The 19,440-nt window shown below is 38.2% G+C and overlaps 1 protein-coding gene across 11 annotated transcripts in view; it reads right to left on the bottom strand.

Moving 5' to 3' along the window:
- FGF14 (fibroblast growth factor 14) overlaps nt 1-19,440 on the bottom strand; it is a 726,201-nt gene that overhangs the window by 273,583 nt on the left and 433,178 nt on the right. For 3 of the 11 annotated variants that reach the window (XM_017861668.1, XM_017861659.1, XM_017861655.1), the window contains one exon: nt 17,784-17,970. The exons of the other annotated variants lie outside the window; for them this stretch is intronic. In XM_017861668.1, coding sequence (XP_017717157.1) covers nt 17,784-17,844 — 61 coding nt within the window. In that variant the 5' untranslated portion in view covers nt 17,845-17,970. The remainder of the gene's footprint in view (nt 1-17,783; nt 17,971-19,440) is intronic. 11 annotated transcript variants of the gene reach the window in all.

Genomic DNA, 19,440 nt, shown 5'->3' with positions numbered 1-19,440 from the left:
AATAAATATATATATATATATAAAGAGGAATTTACTAAGAATTAATTCACATGATCACAAGATTCCAAAATAGGCCAACTGCAGGCTGAGGAGCAAGGAGAGCCAGTCCAAGCCCCCAAACTGAAGAAATTGGAGTCCAATGTTTGAGGGCAGGAAGCATCCAGCACAGGAGAAAGATGTAGGCTAGGAGGCTAGGCCAGTCTCTCGTTTCACAATTTTCTGCCTGCTTATATTCTAGCCACACTGGCAGCTGATTAGATGGTGCCCACCCAGATTAAGGGCGGGTCTGCCTTTCCCAGCCCACTGACTCGAATGGTAATCTCCTTTGGCAACACCCTCACAGACACACCCAGGATCAATACTTTGTATCTTTCAATCCAATCAAGTTGACACTCAGTATTAGCCATCACAATGAAGAAATCCCAATTTGATATTGTTCAGTTTATTTGCTAGTCACTATTATATCTGCTTCCTTAGATCTTCCTTTAAAGGTCTGATGTTTATTTTACTTATTAGAATGCAAATATTTCGTGCAATATAATTCATTGCAATCTTTGAATGATGTATTATTGACAACCCTAAAATCTGGTTAGTAAATTATATGTATCCTATTCATCCATTTTGACTTGTGTTAGCCTCTACTACTCAGTCAAGAGAGAATAAGTCCATATCTAGAAATAGGGAATACAGAAATAAGTCAGTCCTTGTAAAATTTGAATTATTACCATTTGAAGATCCTCTTACAGTCACACCTTTATAACTCATCTATGGTTGCTAATCTTTGCATGAACTCTCAGAGTTTCGTAGCATTTTCTTCATCTTGCAGATGAGGATGCTGAGGCTCAGAGACATTAAGTAACTTGTTCAAGGTCACACAGCTAATAAGTGGCAGACCTGGGACTCCCCAGGACCATGACTATGCAGCATACCTCTCGTATTAGTTTGTCATAAAACACACAAAACATTTAAACTAGCTATATGACTAGTTTATATTAATATAAACTAGCTTTCATGACTGAAAAGTTCCTGTACTCAATTACAATGCAGCATAACAATATTTTAAACATAATTACCCTAATACAATATATCTCTGCTCTCTGAAGCAGAGCAAACACATTGCACAACTCCAGGGGCCACTGTCCCCATCACATACTATAGGAATGATCCCTCTTGAAGTAATGCACTGAGCTTGCAGGGCTGCTCTGACAGCCCTGGTCATACAAGGCTTTCTGATAAGCCAGTTAAAAAACAATCTCATGGACAGTGGAAAAAAAACTGGTGAACCGCAGGTAGTACAAAAAGAATTTTTCTTTGGATAACATGCAAAATCAAATTCCCACATAATGTAACACACAGATATCCAATAAATTCTTGTTGAATGAAAGTATGTCCAGGCCCAGATCAGAAATAAGAGATTTCTCACTGAGTGTGATGTGATGGGTATAGAAGCCAAATGTCTTGAGGTAAAAGCTGAGAAATACAGATGCGTCCAAGAAATACGCCTAAAGACGAGAGGCTCGGAGAGGCAGGCGAGCCGGGTGGCAAGAGTAAAACAATAAGCAAAAAGGATGAGAGAAGATGAAGGGATGCGTTGATTGAGGTGGCCCCGGCTTCCTGACTGCCCTGTCTGGGTGTTCACGTTCCAAGATGACTGACACCTTCCCTGGTTACTGCCCAGAACCCTCAACTACAGACCGAAGCCCGAACTCCAGCCTCCTGTGCCCCAGCTGTGTTTCTAGCCTCTTCTCACGGTACTATTTTCACCTTCTACCTTGTGCTGTGACCCCACAGGCCTGGCTGCAGGCTCCAGCGGGAGCCAGCACTAACCCCCTTGACTCCTCACTTCAGTACCTTCAGATCCACCTTCACCTAGTGAAATTTGCTCATGCCTGACTCCCTACCATGAACACCACCTTCTTCAAAACACCTTCTCCATTCTCTTCACCCAGAAGGCATTCTGTGTTCCTCCTTCTTCCCATCACTCTCAAAACCTCCAGGACACCATCGTCCACTTCCTGCCTCATTCGTTCATGACATTGCGACTCCCTCTGTTACATGGTTTAGTTTCTTAAAAACAGGGCTGTGTCTTAATCATGGTTTTAGCCTCCATGGGCTTGAGCACAGATGAGTTACATCAAAAATATTTGTATTGGCCGAGCAAAGTAGCTCACGCCTGTAATCCCAGCACTTTGGGAGGCCCGGGCGGGCGAATCACGAGGTCAGGAGATCGAGACCATCCTAGCTAACACGGTGAAACCCCGTCTCTATTAAAAATACAAAAAAATTAGCCGGGCATGGTAGCGGGCGCCTGTAGTCCCAGTTTCTCTGGAGGCTGAGGCAGGAGAATGGTGTGAACCCAGGAGGCGGCGGAGCTTGCAGTGGCGCCGCTTGCAGTGAGCGGAGATCATGCCACTGCACACCAGCCTGGGCAACAGAGCAAGACTCAGTCTCAAAAACAAAACCAAACCAAAAAAACATGTATTGACAGGGGTTTAAATGTCTATCACCTGCCAGGTTTCTTGCAAAGTCGTTCCTGCTGAAACATAGGCCTTTTTGGCCTCTTTTTTTTTACAGTAAAGATGCTGAGATTTGGAGATGGAACTTACTAAAATAAAAAAAAAAAAAAGCTGGTGTGAAAACCAGAATTCTAACGCAGGTTTTCTAAAGCCCATGATCCTTCCATGACTGTATCCTGTTTTTGTGACAGGAGAAAACAAAATCCACTTAGACAAAGTGGAAAATATCAGCCTAAAATATATTGATGTCAATAGCCACACAAAGCCACATGAGGGCCACAGGGCCTGCCAACCACAGCCTGGTTCTGTGGGAAGCATTTGGAACTTTAGGCATTTGCCTGCATTAAAGTCCAGGGTGATGACTGGTGTTCAGAACAATGAGCCTGGGTTATAATGAAAATGTTTCATTTATTAAATGTGCTCTGCTTTAGAAAGCAGAGAATTATACAATATGTCATTGATTTTTTTTTAGTTCATTAATGTGTTGACCTGATTGTTCAGTACTCAGTGAAAGGTAATTGATCAGTCCCAAAATAGTATAATCCAGTGATTCCCAAAGTTTCTCAATTTGCAGCACTATTAATGTCTCAGTTTTTTCTCTATACCTTATCTGCTTTGTATTTCAGAAGGAACATAAAACAGTAACACTTATTAATAAGTTCTGTTTAAGCAATTTAATAAGCATTGATGTTCTAGCAACTTAGTAGCCGATTGAAAAGAATACTATGATATTTTTGTTTTATTCTTCAATAACCATAATTACAAATGGACTGTGTGCTCCTATTGGGTGCTGTACAACTGACTTTTTAAAAATAATCAACTTTTATTTTAGATAGAAGGGGGTGTGTGCAGGTTTGTTATATGGGCATATTGTACCCAAGTAGTGAACCAGCACCTAGTAGATTGTTTTTCCACTCACACCCGGCTTCTTCCTTCCCCACTCTAGTAGTCTGCGATGTCCATCTGCACAACTTCTTAAATCTTAGAATCAGATTGGACACTGTGCCATCACCCTTATTTCCTGTTCCTCACTGATTTTTCATTCAGCACTTGGTTTTTATCACAGCAATTGCCAAGAATGGCAACAACAAAAATATGTTAGTAGAGTTAGGATATCATTGAAAGGAAGATAGCATTATCTCACAGAAAAGCTGTAAACTACCCCAACTTGGTAGTTTATGCAATGACCAGCAGATACCGCACACTGCTGTGTTTCCTTCAGAATTCTAAACTAGCCCATGGTGTCATTATGAGTTTGCTGTGGTACCCCGCAGTGCCTCAGTGCATAGCTTGAGAACCTTGGATACTATTACTACAATCCATGTAAATTACTGTACACAAATAACTTTATAAACTTTCCTACTGTCAGTTTTACATGCAGTTTCTTTATAGAAGCATAATTAACACAGAAAGGTATGTAAATCATGAATAGATAGATACAAGAATTTGCAGAAAGTGAACACATCCCCATAACTACCAATCAGATCAAGGAGTAGAACTTTAACAACACACATGAGAATCCCTCATGCCAGGATCCAGGCACTACTCCCCTCCTCCCTGAAGTTAACCAGAATCCTGACTTCTACATCATATATGAGATTCCTAAACAGGAAAGTCCTGTTTATGAATACACCAGACTTTTCTGAAACATAGCCATTTCTGAGTTGCAGTGAAAAAAACAAATGATTGTTTCCTGATCATCTTTTCTACTTCTCCCCCATCGTGAAGCAGCTATAAAGATTGGCAGATTGATCCCAAATTGGTTTAAAGGCTCAAGGGTGGACTTCTTATCTGAACCTAAACCAATTGTGCCATAGAATTTCCTGGCCATGGTAGTCAAATGGCCTAAGATGACCCAGTCAGAGAAAGGGCCCAGCATTTTCCTCTCTACTCCTCCTTCTTCCCTCTTTGCTTTCTTTCTTTTTGTTTTTAATAGGATAGTGTCTCTGAGCTGGACAAGAGAGCAGATGACCCCAGGAACTCTTGGCAGCAATCTTGCACATGGAAACCGAGCGATCCCTGGGATGCAGCCAACAGCACAGACGGCAGATTGGCAAAAATGAAAAACAAACAAAAACAAAAAATGTTCCCTGGTATCATCTTAGAACCACTGAATCATCATTGGACTCTACCTTAACGTGTGCCAATAAACTCCCATTTTATATAAGTCCATTTGAATTTGGGTTTTAACTTACATGCTTACTAAATCATAAGATCAGTTAAATATCAGCTAACTATAAACTTCAGTAATGTAAAGCAGCCATTTCTCAATGTAAAAAAAAAAAAAAAAAACTAGCATATAATTTTCCCAACAGGAAAGAAAATGTTAGTGAACTAAAATTTCCATTTGAGAGAAAAATCAGCCAAGCCAGCTTCTGCAATAATTGGTTCATCTTTCTAGGACTCTGTGATTAACTCCACTCACATCTCTTCCAAAACAGGGAGATTTAAACAGGTTAACAAAAATCGGGTGCTTTTTTGTGGTTTTAAATTATTCTGTTTAGTGAAAGCTTCCAGATGCAGCAGACAAATATTCTCTTTTAATGGAGTTGCATTTTCAAAGCAAAATTTCCTAGCTGTCCTTGTCTTGCTAATGAAGTTTTCCACTTATCTATAATATGTGCAGAATGGTGATATTTGATGTGGCATTTTCTTGACATTTCTAGCCTGCTATAATCACACTCTTTAATTGTCTCTGCCTAATCTGCATAAGAGACCTGACATCTCATCCTAGATTCTGATTTTAATCATAACTGCATGGAGCCAGAAGGGTCACTAAATAGCATCCAAAAAAACACTGTTATCAAAGACATTTTGCCAATGCTTTTAAAAGCCAAAGCAAATGATATTTTCTAAAAAATGAGGTCATTTGTTGTGGTGAAAACAAAGAGATGGCTTTTAAATTAAATACCAAATGGGTTTTCTAAGCATTAAAATAGGATAAGTACAAAACCAGACTAGCGATATATCTCCAGTATTACTATGCTGATAACCTCACTTAAATTTGTTAGGCATTTCTGGAAACAATGATAATTCTAGTAAATGCCAGTTCTACTTTCAGAGTATCTCCATTGAAATGAATAAATTACCTCTTATCAGGCCACCAAGGGGTACAGTGATTCCAGAAGAATGACAGTACCTCTAATGGATAAGCCCTCCCTGGAAGAGGAGAATTCATTTTCCCCAGCTCTGCAAAGGCCAGCTTTTGCTACATATCACACACCACACCTGCCACAAAGTGACAGAGACTTTCCTGGAGAAATGGCCATGATGTGATGGAATTCCAAAGCCGAGAGCCAAAGGAAAGGAGTAGTAGCCACGAGAGCAGCCACGGGCGAATCAGACAAGAGAGCTTGTCACCTTAAACCCTTTCCCTAAGCAGGGAATAAAGAGAGTGCAAGTCCAGCAAGGAGGGGTTGTGGTGTGATTGGAGGCATGAGCTCCAGAGTCAGACCTCCTGGCTCCCATCCCACCTAGGCAATGATGCGGCCTTCAGCAAGATGCTGCACTGTTTGGTGGTTCTATTTTCACAAGCATAAAAATGGAGAAATGAGTAGGACCTAATTCTTGGGGCAGTTATGAAAATTAAATAGGTTGATATATGTAAAGTGCTTAGAACAATATCAAGTATGATACACATCTCGTAAGTAAACAAATAAATGGGACTGACATTTACTATGGCTGTTTACTGACATTTGCCCTTTTCATTGCTCCCACAAAGGCGAAACGAACAGATGTTTTACTTCCTTTATCTCACTGAATTTCCCTTAACAAACTTCAAAAGAGGCCTTGTTATTAGCCCTGTTTTACAGAAGAGAAAACCAAGGAACAGAGAGTTCAAATAACTTCCCCTGGGCGCCATGATTTACATCAGGTCCCCATCATTCCCAAACCTGATGTGTTGTTTATTTGTTTGTTTTTCCAATGCACAACCTTATAGAAGCTGGGACAGAATGGTAAAGGACTGAAGTTGAAACAGAAAGAAGGTATTTTAAAATGCAGCAGATAAAGACAAATACTAAATAGGTTGAAGGCAAAAGGGGATGGTCTCTCTCATTTCTATCATACAATCAAAGTTAGTACACCCTATGGAAAAATAAAAGCAAAAACAAAAACAAAACAGCTTTACATAGAACTGATTACTGAGGAAAAGAAAATGACAAGAAAACCAGGCACAATGTAGACATTCACTTTGATGACAATACAGGGCCATTTACCATAAGTAAAGGGCAAAGTAGAACCAGATAAGGCATCAGAAATGCAAACACTAGATTCTCATCTAAATTGCCAGTCAACATTAAATTATTTGCTGCAAGGAAAACAGCTACCCATTCTCAGTAGTGAGGCAACCAATACCATTTTTAAGCACTTTTTACTACCTAGAAATGCCAAGACTCATGCTGTTATTGCTACTATTTATAAAGAATGAAAGGATTAATTATCTACAAGTAAGCCATCTCATTACTTCTGGCATTCTGTAGTAGATAAAACACCCTGCTATTTCATAAACAGACACATGTGCAATGAAGTCTGATTTAATTAACTAAAATTGCAAAATGATGAGGTAACTTGTTCTAATAATTTAAGTTACCTACATAAAATTATAGATAAAGGCTAGTCTTTTATTTGGACTTTACATGGATTCAGTGGTTAGTTTTATAATATTATTTATTACAGGAAAATGTCAAAAAAAACGGGGCTAGGAAGCATTCTAAGGTTTTCAATTGTGAGAGTGCTTTTTAGTCTTTGCATATATGTAGAGAAATAATGTAAAAGAAGTGTACTGTAAATGAAAAAAGATAATATTTAACTAGAGCATTATAATAATTTTGATAGATTTTCCATTAGAGAGAAGTTGGTAACGACAAAATTTCAGAGTGTGGATTTATATTTGTTTAAAATTTTCAGGGTCTTTTTGAAGAGGCAGCTGCCTCCTTGAAAACATCTCTTATGGGTTCCGCAATATTCCAATACATTTACTACAGTGGATCAAGGCATCTTCTATAGAAAACCATCTTTCCCTTACCAAGTGCCAACAAGCCATCAGGGAGGGTTAACATATTAAAGCATAACCCCTAATGTTACATCTGCGTTTCACAGCACAGGACAGAATGTAGAAGGAATAGATTTTTGGAACAAATATATCTAAGCCATGTGTTATGGTCTGAGTTGTTTATGTCTACCCCAAATTCCTATGTTGAAATCAAATCACCAATGCGATAGTATCAGGAGGTAGAGTCATTGAGAGGTGATTCCACCCTGATGAGTGGAATTAATACTGTTATAAAAGAGGCCCCAGGGGCTGGGTACGTTCGGCTCAAGCGTGTAATCTAACACTTTGGGAGGCCAAGGTGGGTGGATTGCCTGAGTTCAGGAGTTCAAGACCAGCCTGGGCAACATGGTGAAATCCCATTTCTACTAAAACACACACACACATACACACACACACACAAAATAGCTGGGCATGGTGGCATGCACCTGTAATCCCAGTTCCTTGGGAGGCTGAGAGAGGAGAATCGCTTGAACCCAGGAGACGGAGGTTGCATTGAGCCAAGATTGCACCATTGCACTCTAGCCTGGGCAACAGAGTGAGACTCTGTCTCAAAAAAATAAAAATAAAAGAGACCCCAGTAAACTGCCTTGCCCCTTCCACCATGTGAGGACACAGCTGGAAAGTGCCATCTATGAACCAGGAAACCGGCTTTAATGAACTACCAAATCTGCCAGCACCTCGATCTTAAACTTCCCAGCCTCCAGGGCAGTGAGAAATAAATTGTTGTTTACAAGCTGTCCAGTCTGGGGTATTTTGTTATAGCAGCCCACATAGACTAAGACAACATGTGGCAGACATGGGAAAATTAGGTGGGGTCTAACCAACATGCCAGTAAAGCAAGCCAGCACTGTAAGGGCTGCAGGTTTGAGAAAGATCAGAAGATGAAACCCACAGGAGAGAAAGTGGCCATAATTAAACAACAACAACAGCAAAAACAACAAACCCTCGAAATTATACTAGGGTGGGAAGAGGCAATATAAACCATTGATTCTCCAGCTTAGTTCAAATTGGGGTCTTCAGGGGTCTGTTGAAGATTAGGAAGGCTCCCTGAAAGCAAAACACACTCTTCAGACTCCTGGTGAAACAGAAACTGAGAAGGGCAGAGATGAAACAAATCAGCTCCACCTTTAGCTAAGGATGAACAGCAAGAGATAAGCTAGTGGAAGATATTAGGCCAATTTAGCCAAGTCAGCCTTTGAAGGAGACCACCCCGAGTTCCACAGGCTTAGCTACCATGGGCAGCTATACTGCCTATGGGGTGGACCTCAGGGGAAAAGAAATGATGTAGCCTAGTTAATGTCCAGAGTAGTGACTGAGTGAAAAATGAGTGGACCAATACTTTTCTCTAATTTCACCAGTTAGTAGGGTGACCATAAGATTTGACAATCAAAGAGAACCATTGTAAGAAGTGATGCTAGTAACAATTATGGTGGAACAACAGGTATAAAAGGACTAGAGTAATTCTTCTCATTCCAATGCTTGTTTGATGTAAATTGCTCCATCATGGTTACAGAACATGCTAAATACATATTTCTAATTAATACATGGTTTTAAATTATGCTTTTCTATTTTACGCAGCCGGTTTAGATCTAAAAGTATTTGATTGTTTGCAAAAATTCTTTCTCAAATGTTAAGGTTTGTTGTTTCTCATTACGTTTCTCAAAATGTTAAGGTTTGACACTATGAAAAGTATTTAAAATGCTGCAGAGTAACAATTACAAAAGAGAATTTCCAGCAAAGCTTTGAATACTGCCATATTCTAGAATAAAGGTGTTGCACACTCTGCCACCCTAAGAGTGATACATTAAAAGACAACATCTTTTATACGAATGTCTAACTTGTAGGATATTCTTTATAAAGTAGATCACAACAATTCATCCGTTATCTAAAAGTGCAAATTTGCATTTTAAATATTAGGTAGCTAGGCATGCTGGGTTTCACAAAAGCTTAAGGAACTGGGTTACAAAGACAAAAAGTCCTATCCTCATTTTGCCTTAAGTACCCTATGAAGATAGTTGACCTCTCTGTCCTGGAGAAAGAAAAACTAAACAACATAAAACCTTATTTATTGTCTGACTTAGATATTTTATCTTGCATAAATATGAAGAAAGCTCTAAAGGCTCTGCATCATTTTATCCAAGTTAGGCTTCCAGCAAACAGACGAAAAAACCGGAAAGAATGTTTTCCTACACAAACCCATATTTCTTAAGAGACAAGGTCTACATGAAAAGCTTGGATACATTAATGCTATACAGAAGCTCCTTTATGCATGAACTTTCTACTTAAAAGTTCTCATGGAAACAATCTACCCAGATGTGCGAACAAAAGCATATCAGCTGAGTACTGCCAGCAGTTGATATGAATGGCTGTTTGTGTATTGTCTCTTTGGAGTTATAAATAAATGAACTGGTAAAGAGGCTTTCAGAATTAACATGTTAGGCTATAAAAAAAGTTTGTGCAGCTGCTTATTACCCAGATCATTTGTACCCTTGTATCTCTCCAAATCAGCACTCAGTTTTCCTGATAAAGCATTCAGGATTCCTGACAAAGGAATTAACCTATAGCATATAGGTTAAATCTATATTTTATGTCAGAATTATAAAGGGTTCCAATAAATACTGAACTGTCTTTGTGACGTATCATATTCATTTACTATTAAAATACTTCTAACACCGTATAATTGAAACTCAAGTCACTGGTCAGATCTCAGCCATGTATCAAAAGCTCATTTTAAATATTTAAAGTAAATGAGATCCTTGTTATGAATAGGAATGCAATAAGTAGTGAATCCAAACCAAGAAAAAAAGAGAAAACATTTTAATGTCTTTGATTATCAACCTTGGGTCCATCTACTAAGGTAGAAAGAGCAGGCCAGTTAATTGCATCTTGCGTGTGCAATTCACATTGTTTTCCTGGTCTTAGTTACTCCATTAGTTGGAATACTTTATCTTTAGGATATGAACAACCTACCTTCATATTTTTCCACCAGTGACCTTGAGTTAGTATTGACAGAATAAATATTTCAAAAAACTCAAATCCAGGGCCATGCTGAGGGATTTCTGGGCAGGCATCGACTACCTGAAAAATAAGATAAGGCCTTGGGCCTGGATAAAAATGGATCCTGCCAATGTCTACCTGGCTCACAACCACATAGAACTGCCTTACTAGCTGGGCTCCCCCTAGGAGGAGAGATTGGGGGCTAGTGGCTACGCAGGCAACAATGTTTCCTAATGATCTGGGATCACTGTCACACTTTCCCATCTATACTCTGGAGTCAGAACTGAATTCGAAACCCAGGTTTTGCACTTATTATTTCTGTAACTTAAATACATTACTTAGCTTCTCTTTTAGCCTTCCCATTCATTTATCCATTCATATAACAGAGATAATACCACCTTCCTGTTGCCAATGCTGTTGGGGACTAAACAAGATGATGTAGGTAAAGTAACTGCTATGGAATTTGTGCTCAAAAATGTGACTATCTTGATACGTTGATGTCAGAAAAGGCCTGGTAAATAAATCCCAAGATTGGCCTTGTGATGTTTTTTCATTTTGCATCTTCTCTGTATTTCACACTAAAATACGAAGAAAATGCACATTTAATCCGTTTTAGTAGTCTTAAATTTTCTAAGAACCATTTATTAATTCAACCATCAATTGTAACCGTGAACATTAAGCAATATTGATAAATCAAGTTTTATTTTTTTAAACTCTCTTTTAAAAAAATACAACTAGTACCTGATTTTCAATCTGTTTAATAAGATGGAGGACCCCATCAAATTACTCTTCTTTGAAAGTTGTTCATGTATAAGTGAATAAAATATATTTTTACTGAAACTCATTTCCAACTACAACTTTTAAGAATACTTGAAGAAGGCATATGTTCAATTCTACATTATTACATTTTTATTTAACCATTTTTAACCAGCATTATTTTGTAAGTCCATCAGAACTATCAATTTCCATAAAATGCTGTACTCGCCTAGGTAGGACTAGCCTATTTTAGGAGGCAGGTAGGATCTGTATTCCCCAAAGACACGTACATGAAGTGAAAAACAAATCACGACAACGAAATTACACTGAAGACATGTGTTCATAAAATTTTAAGAAAAGAAATATTTTTAGGGACACAGGCTTGAGACATGAAAATATTACAATTATATGCAGGTAGCATCATTGAATCTGGATAATCAACAATAAGAAAACACAAAATATTCTTAAAATCTAATTTTTTGTAAGACTCACTTGGACTATGGTTTAAACTCTGTGATTTTATAAGATTAGGAAAGACAAGCACCTAAAATGTGAAAAAATAACTACATCATAAAACCACATGGATTGTCATGAGCGTATAAAGGACCTGGTCATGAATTCAAGGTTTTTTGTTTTGTTTTTTTTTTTTTTTTTTCTGGCACAACAGCAACAAAAAATTATCTCAGATATTAGTTTCAGAAAACAGTTTTTGTAATCCTCTAGAAGCAGACCCTCAGGCTACTTTTATCATCTTCAGAAAGGTGTTTAACCCTGAATGAAAGCTTAAGGTACAGAGGGAGCTCCCAATTCACTGGCAATTTCTAAGTTAGTTTAATTAAATAAACTGACTGAACTTCCATATGTGTATGTGATTTCAGTTTAGAAAAAGAAGAGTTATACGTATGTGTGTTTCATTATTTATACAGAACTCATTACATTATGATGTTAAATAACTACTAAAAATAAAAAACATAGCACTCATATTAAAATGTTCCATGAACCATGTGTTAAGATTATTGCATTCCTAAAAGGCAGAAAAATCCCATTATTTCAGTATCTTGCTGTGTTTCACTGAATCATCAGCATTAATCATAGATGACATATTCCTAATGCATTAGTACTGTCCTTCATGGTGTGAGAACATCTACTAAGAAAATAGCTTTTTCTTTGTTGTAAAAAAGAGTCTATAGTTGTAATAAAGAAACCTGAAAATATGTGTTTTTCATCTTTATCTCTGGCTCTTTTTTCCAGCTCCTAGTGACATCCTGTAAAATGTTATGCATAAATTTGTGAACAATAATTGCCATTCAGTTTACAACAAAAATTAACCAAAATATAAACTGAATGAGCTGTGGGAGTTTGATGCAGCTTAAATATTTAAAAGTAGAATAAAATGAGCTTTCAGTTTCCCATTTTCTTAAAAAAATTTATCAAAATAGCTTCTTATTAGGCCATGCCATATTTACCCCTCCTACCAAATCTGCAAGTGTTCAGAAAACACCCAGCTGCTACCTAAAATCAGAGTTTACATTTCTGATTCTTAATGACTGATCTACATGCACACAGAAGACAGATGAAAATCCAATGTCAAAGGTTAGGAAATTAATTTTGCCTGGAGAAAAAAACACTATAAGTTCAATTTGATAGTTAAATATCCCTGTTTGTTTTAATGTCAAGTTGACTATTATTTAGGTCTATTATAAGATTAATAAACCACTATTACCTGTGAAAAGTACAATCATTATTGGACATTGTTTATTATTTTCTAGTTTCTCAGGAGGATTTTCCATAATACCAGTAGTGCAGAAGTTTTTCAACTTGGGTTTCTTTTGTTTCCTTTTCTGGAATAAAAGAAAACCTTTCTGGTTTGTGATGGTCTACTCTACTTCCTGGCAATATCTACTGAAAAGCTATGATACAATAATAGTTCAATAACTTTCTCATATGTTGAATCTACAGCAATCTTACACTGGAGTTGTGAATATTTCTCCATTAACATTCCAAGTCAGCATATCCAAGCTGTACCCCAGGGAATACTGATGTTTGATTAAATATTTATAGGAACCCCAAAGAAAAAGAGTGGTCTGAGTCAACTAAGAAAGGGAAACAATGAGTCAAAGTTATGTAGGTCTTGCTGTTACTGTTTTTATTGCTAAATTTCTAAGAACTTTAAAACTGAGGCTTAGGAAATATTTTTAAGAAGAGCAGGCCTTGCTAAGGAGCAAGTAGCATCTTTACGATACTTCAGAAAACACATTACATATGTAGTATCTTTGAGATACTTCAGAAAACACATATGTAGTATCTTTGAGATACTTCAGAAAACACATTGTGCACATCACAAAATCTCCACTGAATGTCTCATAGATGTGTCAAATCCTTGTCTAAAACTGAACTCTAGATATCCCCCAACCAAAACCTATTCATGTTTAAACCTCCCCCTTTTCACTCGGTTCCAGTAGTGACTTTTCAGTTTCTCAGGTCAACAATTTTAGAGACACCCTTGTCTTTGTCTCTTTCTCTATGTATACACACACATGCATGTGCATGCACACATACACACACACACCATTCTGTCATGAATTTCTGACAGTTCCATCTTCATAATATAATTTAATTTCTTCCTACCACTTCAACTGCTACTACCTTAGTCCAAGCCATGATTGGACTCTGGCTTAGATTACTGTGTAAGTTTGCTAACTGCTTGCCCTGCTTCCCCTCTTTCCACCTCTAATCTAATCTCTACATAGTATCTTCTTTTAAAAACAAGGTTCAGATTATATCACATTTCTATTCAAAATCTTCCAATACTTTCCCATCCCACTCCAGGAAAAAATATTACGTTCTCACTATGACAGTGACTACGCCCTCCTCTCCTATCAGTCTTCCTATCCCAACTCTGCTGCTCTCCCTCCCTGTTCTGAGAACACACTGGTGCTCCTGCTCAGCTGTCTGTCTTTGTCCAGAACTCTCCATTTCCCATGATGCTTGCTTCTCTTCTCTCACTTCCTTTAGGTCTCTGCTCAAATGTCGCCTTCTCTAAGAGGCTATTCCTGACCCCCGTATATCGAAGTGTTTTCATTTCATCACTTCCCTGCCCCCTTTTCTAAAACATAGCAAGTTTTAGCACTTAATTTTACAAATTTATCTTTTTTTATCACATAATTTATGTAAGAAAGTTTGTATTTTTACTAGTTTATTTTTATGTCCCTCTGTTAGAATATTAGCTCCAAGAGAGCGTAACTTCGTTTGCTTTTGTTTTGCACAGTTATCTTCAGTACCCACTGATTTGCTTTAATGCGACCCCCAGAGCAAATGCCAGAGAAAAGGCAAGTAGGCAAGGCAAAAAAAACTTTATTCACTTGCCAATGTGAAGGAGGGGCGAGGTTCACCGGTCTCGGCGGTGGAGGCCGACGAAGTCGCTCGGTGTTCTTGGGCGACGTTCCTGGGTCCGCACACGAGCAGGGGCCAAGGAAGTTCGCACCGCGTGCCCGCCTGGAGCCGCTTTTATGTCCTGGGCCCGGGAGTGGGCGGGCAGTGGGCGGGACATAGGCAGGCCGGGGGCGGGGCGGTAGGCGTGGCTAGGCGGGTTCCGGTTTTTCTCCGTCGGAGGTCGGGTTGCGCCTGCGCAGTCAACCCGTGTCTTTCCCGGGCACGGGAACGTTGACGGTGAAGAACCCGGAACTGCGCCATCTTGCCTCCCTTAGTCCAAACACCGACANCAAGTAGGCAAGGCAAAAAAAACTTTATTCACTTGCCAATGTGAAGGAGGGGCGAGGTTCACCGGTCTCGGCGGTGGAGGCCGACGAAGTCGCTCGGTGTTCTTGGGCGACGTTCCTGGGTCCGCACACGAGCAGGGGCCAAGGAAGTTCGCACCGCGTGCCCGCCTGGAGCCGCTTTTATGTCCTGGGCCCGGGAGTGGGCGGGCAGTGGGCGGGACATAGGCAGGCCGGGGCGGGGCGGTAGGCGTGGCTAGGCGGGTTCCGGTTTTCTCCGTCGGAGGTCGGGTTGCGCCTGCGCAGTCAACCCGTGTCTTTCCCGGGCACGGGAACGTTGACGGTGAAGAACCCGGAACTGCGCCATCTTGCCTCCCTTAGTCCAAACACCGACAGCAATGTTCTGCATGTGGGGCATGCTATCAAGAATGACTGAAATAACCAATGTGAACACAAGATATAATATGTTTTTCTCTAAGAAGTCGTTAATTATGTTTTCATTACTATTCTCAAGGAAAATTCATAGTAGACATCACCTGAGTCATTGATTGATCATCATCTCCCTCCACCAGAGCATGAGATCCTGAGTGCAGAGGTATATATTATGTTTATGGATATACAGTCAGTGCCCACAACTGATCCTGGCACATTTGTTAAGTGTTGAGTGAATATCTATGATGTATTTTCATTACCACTCCGGAATCACAAATGAAATACATAGATAAACATTTCCTGCATAAGAAGCCATAAGTAAATCTCTTAGAGACAATGAAGTTTATATAGGAAAATACAGTAATTTAGTTTTAGAAAGGTGAGAAGGTTCCTGAATTATTAGCAAAGACATATTAAGCAGGGTCTTAAATAGTTGTAGCAGAGATGGAAACAAATGGTGATCAAATCAGCAGATGTTAGTCCTGATGTTAATGAACAAAACATAGCAAAGTGAAATTGCAGAAACAGATGGCAACCACTGTTGGCCAAGAAGCCAACAAGCTGAAGCACAGGATGATGGCAGGTCCATCAAAATAGCTCAGGAAGGAAGAAAGGATAGCGCTAAATGAAGCAATATTTTCCGATATATTCAAGCTAACACAAATAAATGTTTTGTTGTTGTGGAGTTTCTTTTATTTGTTTTTTTTTTTTTTTCTAACTCCCAGCCAGAAAATTTGTACCTAAAGACTTCAACCCTAAGATAAAACATAATTGCTTTTAAGGATCTGGATGTGTCACAATAAATTTTCAGATTACTTGAGAAATACCTATCAGATAATTCTCGCCAGCCTTCCTCAGTTTTTCAATCTTTCTGGCACTAAACATGATTTAAAAAAAAATCTTTTAATAATCACTTATTTCACTGAAGATATACTTTTCAAAACAGCTGTATAGGCCCGAGAGTATTAATGGGCTTTGAAATAATCAAGTAATTTACTGTCCTCTCTGTTTGGGATATATTGTTATTTGTAAATTTTGCTTTTAAATTATAAAAGTTACAATTTTGATTTGTAAGTATTAAAACTCCAATTCACAAATATAATTTAAGTGAATTTTATGCCTTTCATATTCACCTCCCACAGGCAAAACAATTATCCATGAGTTTTCACTTTTCTGAAAGATTGTAGAGAATTCTATGTTGATTATAAAGAAGAATAATGTACATTTTGTTTCCTACATTATAACATGTTTTCTATACCTCATAAGTACTGTACTATTCTTCGTCAATTTCACAGTGACTATTTCCTAAATCCCTTAGACAGGGATATTGCCTGATTGATGAAATGCTACAGCAATTCTTTTAATAAAGTTTTCATGGACCATGCCATAGAGACATGCATATATGTTTTTGTATATATAGATATAAACTTGTTGGTTTAAAGCTTACAAATACATTAATTAGGTAAATAGATGTAGTAATATTTTTAATTAATAAATATGTTTTAGTCTTAAACTACTTGGCAAAGAGGTAAGCAAGCCTTCTGATTTTCTCCACAATAACATTTATGGGGCTTTAACTAGGTTCTCTAGTACAGGGTGTTTTGTAGGAGTTAGAGACCTTACTGAACTCATTGTTTTTAATCCTTTTGAATGTCATCCTGTAGTTATTTCACTGAGAACTTCTAACTATAAATTCTTGCCAAGTTCTCTGTGTTACTCATTCCAAGCACAACCTGGGTTTATTATGAGATTAATAAATTATCCCTAAAAGAGCTCTGTCTCACCATTTCTTCTAAATATTTTTGTCAACTTTTTGTTTGGAAATAACTTTCCAAAATCATATGAGCTGTGGTGCTCATAAAACAATATGAGTCAAAACTCGGAACCCACAAACAAGAAAATATCTAATTGAATCTCTGTCCACATTTTATGATTCGTGCTCTCACTTTGAGTAGGGTTAGCAATCACAGGGCCTGAGTGCTGCTACTGCCAACACCAAGCATGGTAGACATAGTTCGTCAGTTACCGACCACTCTTGGCCTCACAATCCCTTACACACAACCACAGGCAGCAACTACAGATTTATTGGGTTTTCACACAGGTGAATTCTGCTTGCTCTTCCTGAACTGGAACCTTGAATTAGAATTTAGTGGCACAGGCCTATGTAGTTAAGAAATGGCATGATTTTTAACAATTTTAAATACCTTAGAATGGGTGGTTATCAAAATCCTTTTTTATGTTTACTCAACATTTTTTTCTAATTAAATGCCAAGTTACATCTATGTCCAATTACATATTAACAGTTCTACTTACTGACTGCCTCAAAGTTACTTGACTTTGAAGGATGATTGTCCTTGAGGGAGGACTTGACCATGAGGTATAAAAAATGGCCATCTCTAGCACAGCATCAGTGTGGGGCCTTGGGGTGGCCCAATCACAGGCCTGGGCAGCAGGCTGGCGATGCATAGATCTCTGGGATTTCTGACTTAGATAACTTGCTCTGTAGAAATGCAGGAGCGATAACATTCATTAGCTACAAATAATATTATAATCAGAGAAAAACTGTTTAAATAAATTCTAGCTTGTTAGGAGCCATGTGATCTTAATTACATTATTCCTGAAATCTCTGTTTTTCACATGCAGCATTAAGATAATAAAACATACCCCACAAAGTTATCATGAGGGCTGATAAAGGTAATTTAAGCAAATTCAACATAACATCTAGCACAACTGAATCTAAATTTAAGTGAAAAGAAGCAGTACTAATGTGCTCCTATTTATACTAATGCACTTCTTTAACCCTGCAATTGAAAAACTTGTTTTGTATCTTTCACAGAAAATGAATTTCTCGAGATTAGTTATATATCCAATACCTGCTTTAAAACATAAACTTATTGAGATATAATTTGTATACTATGCAAAATTTCCTCATTTAAATTGCATAATTCAATAATTTTTTAGAATACTGAATTGGGTAACAATCACCACCAAATACTTAATATATTCTTGAATTTATTTTTCAATATCACCAAAGGATGTCTCTTCCATAAGAAAACACTCTGATGAAATCAATGTAAAAGTTCTATAATTGAAATGGCAATGACATTTTTTTAAAAAGTTTGAATTCAGTTGGATTGTTCCTAGATTAAGTAGAATACAGTGGAACGATATCAACTGAAATGTGTAGCCTGTGATTAGTTCCTGGTTCTGAAACAGAAAAATTACAGACTTCCAGTTTCTAGTCCGACAAGAAAAGGTTTTCAAAGTTGTCACTCCCATTCTCATAACAATAAAAAGGCTGGATAAACTAAAAATCAACAACACTGCTTAGATCTATCAGGTAATTGAGATCATAGGAACAACTGCTTTTCCCAAACTGGAGAGACAGGTGGGTACAGAGAATCACATGTAAATGGCAGAGAAATCCAGGGCCCGGTCCTACAGATGAAGCCAGTATCAGTAGGAACACTTAAGCTGTAATCGGTGAATGACTGAAGACTCAATGTGGACTAGGTTGAGAGTTTAAAAATCTGAGGAAAGCGACTAGTCTTGGCAGAAGCCCACACTTTCTTAAATTTTACCTCCAGCAGCTTCATCGTGTTCTCAGAGAAAAATCCCCTCGTGTTTCCTTCATGCAGGGAGAAGGACAAAGTGACCATTTTGAAATATGTCCCCAAGGCCAGCTATTTCACCAGAGTCTAATTGATTAGGGTTTTGCCAAAGCATAACCCATGTGAAGAAAGAAAAATACCCAATGACAGCGCCCTCGATTCTTCTCAGATAGCTGAGAGTACTTGTAAAGGCCACAGGCCAGGAGCAGAGGCTCACTAAACACTCAGACCTAAACATAAGCCTACAGATGCTTTCCTTCTACACCTCACCACCACATAAATAGGGCTTCCATATAAAAAAACAGAGGATTATAGCTGAAAGAACTACAAGCCTCAGACACTTTTTTTTTTTTTTTTTT

The sequence above is a fragment of the Rhinopithecus bieti genome, unplaced genomic scaffold, assembly GCF_001698545.2.
Source record: "Rhinopithecus bieti isolate Rb0 unplaced genomic scaffold, ASM169854v2 scaffold_2254, whole genome shotgun sequence".
NCBI lineage: Eukaryota > Metazoa > Chordata > Mammalia > Primates > Cercopithecidae > Rhinopithecus > Rhinopithecus bieti.
This window is presented reverse-complemented; position numbering and strand designations above follow the sequence as displayed.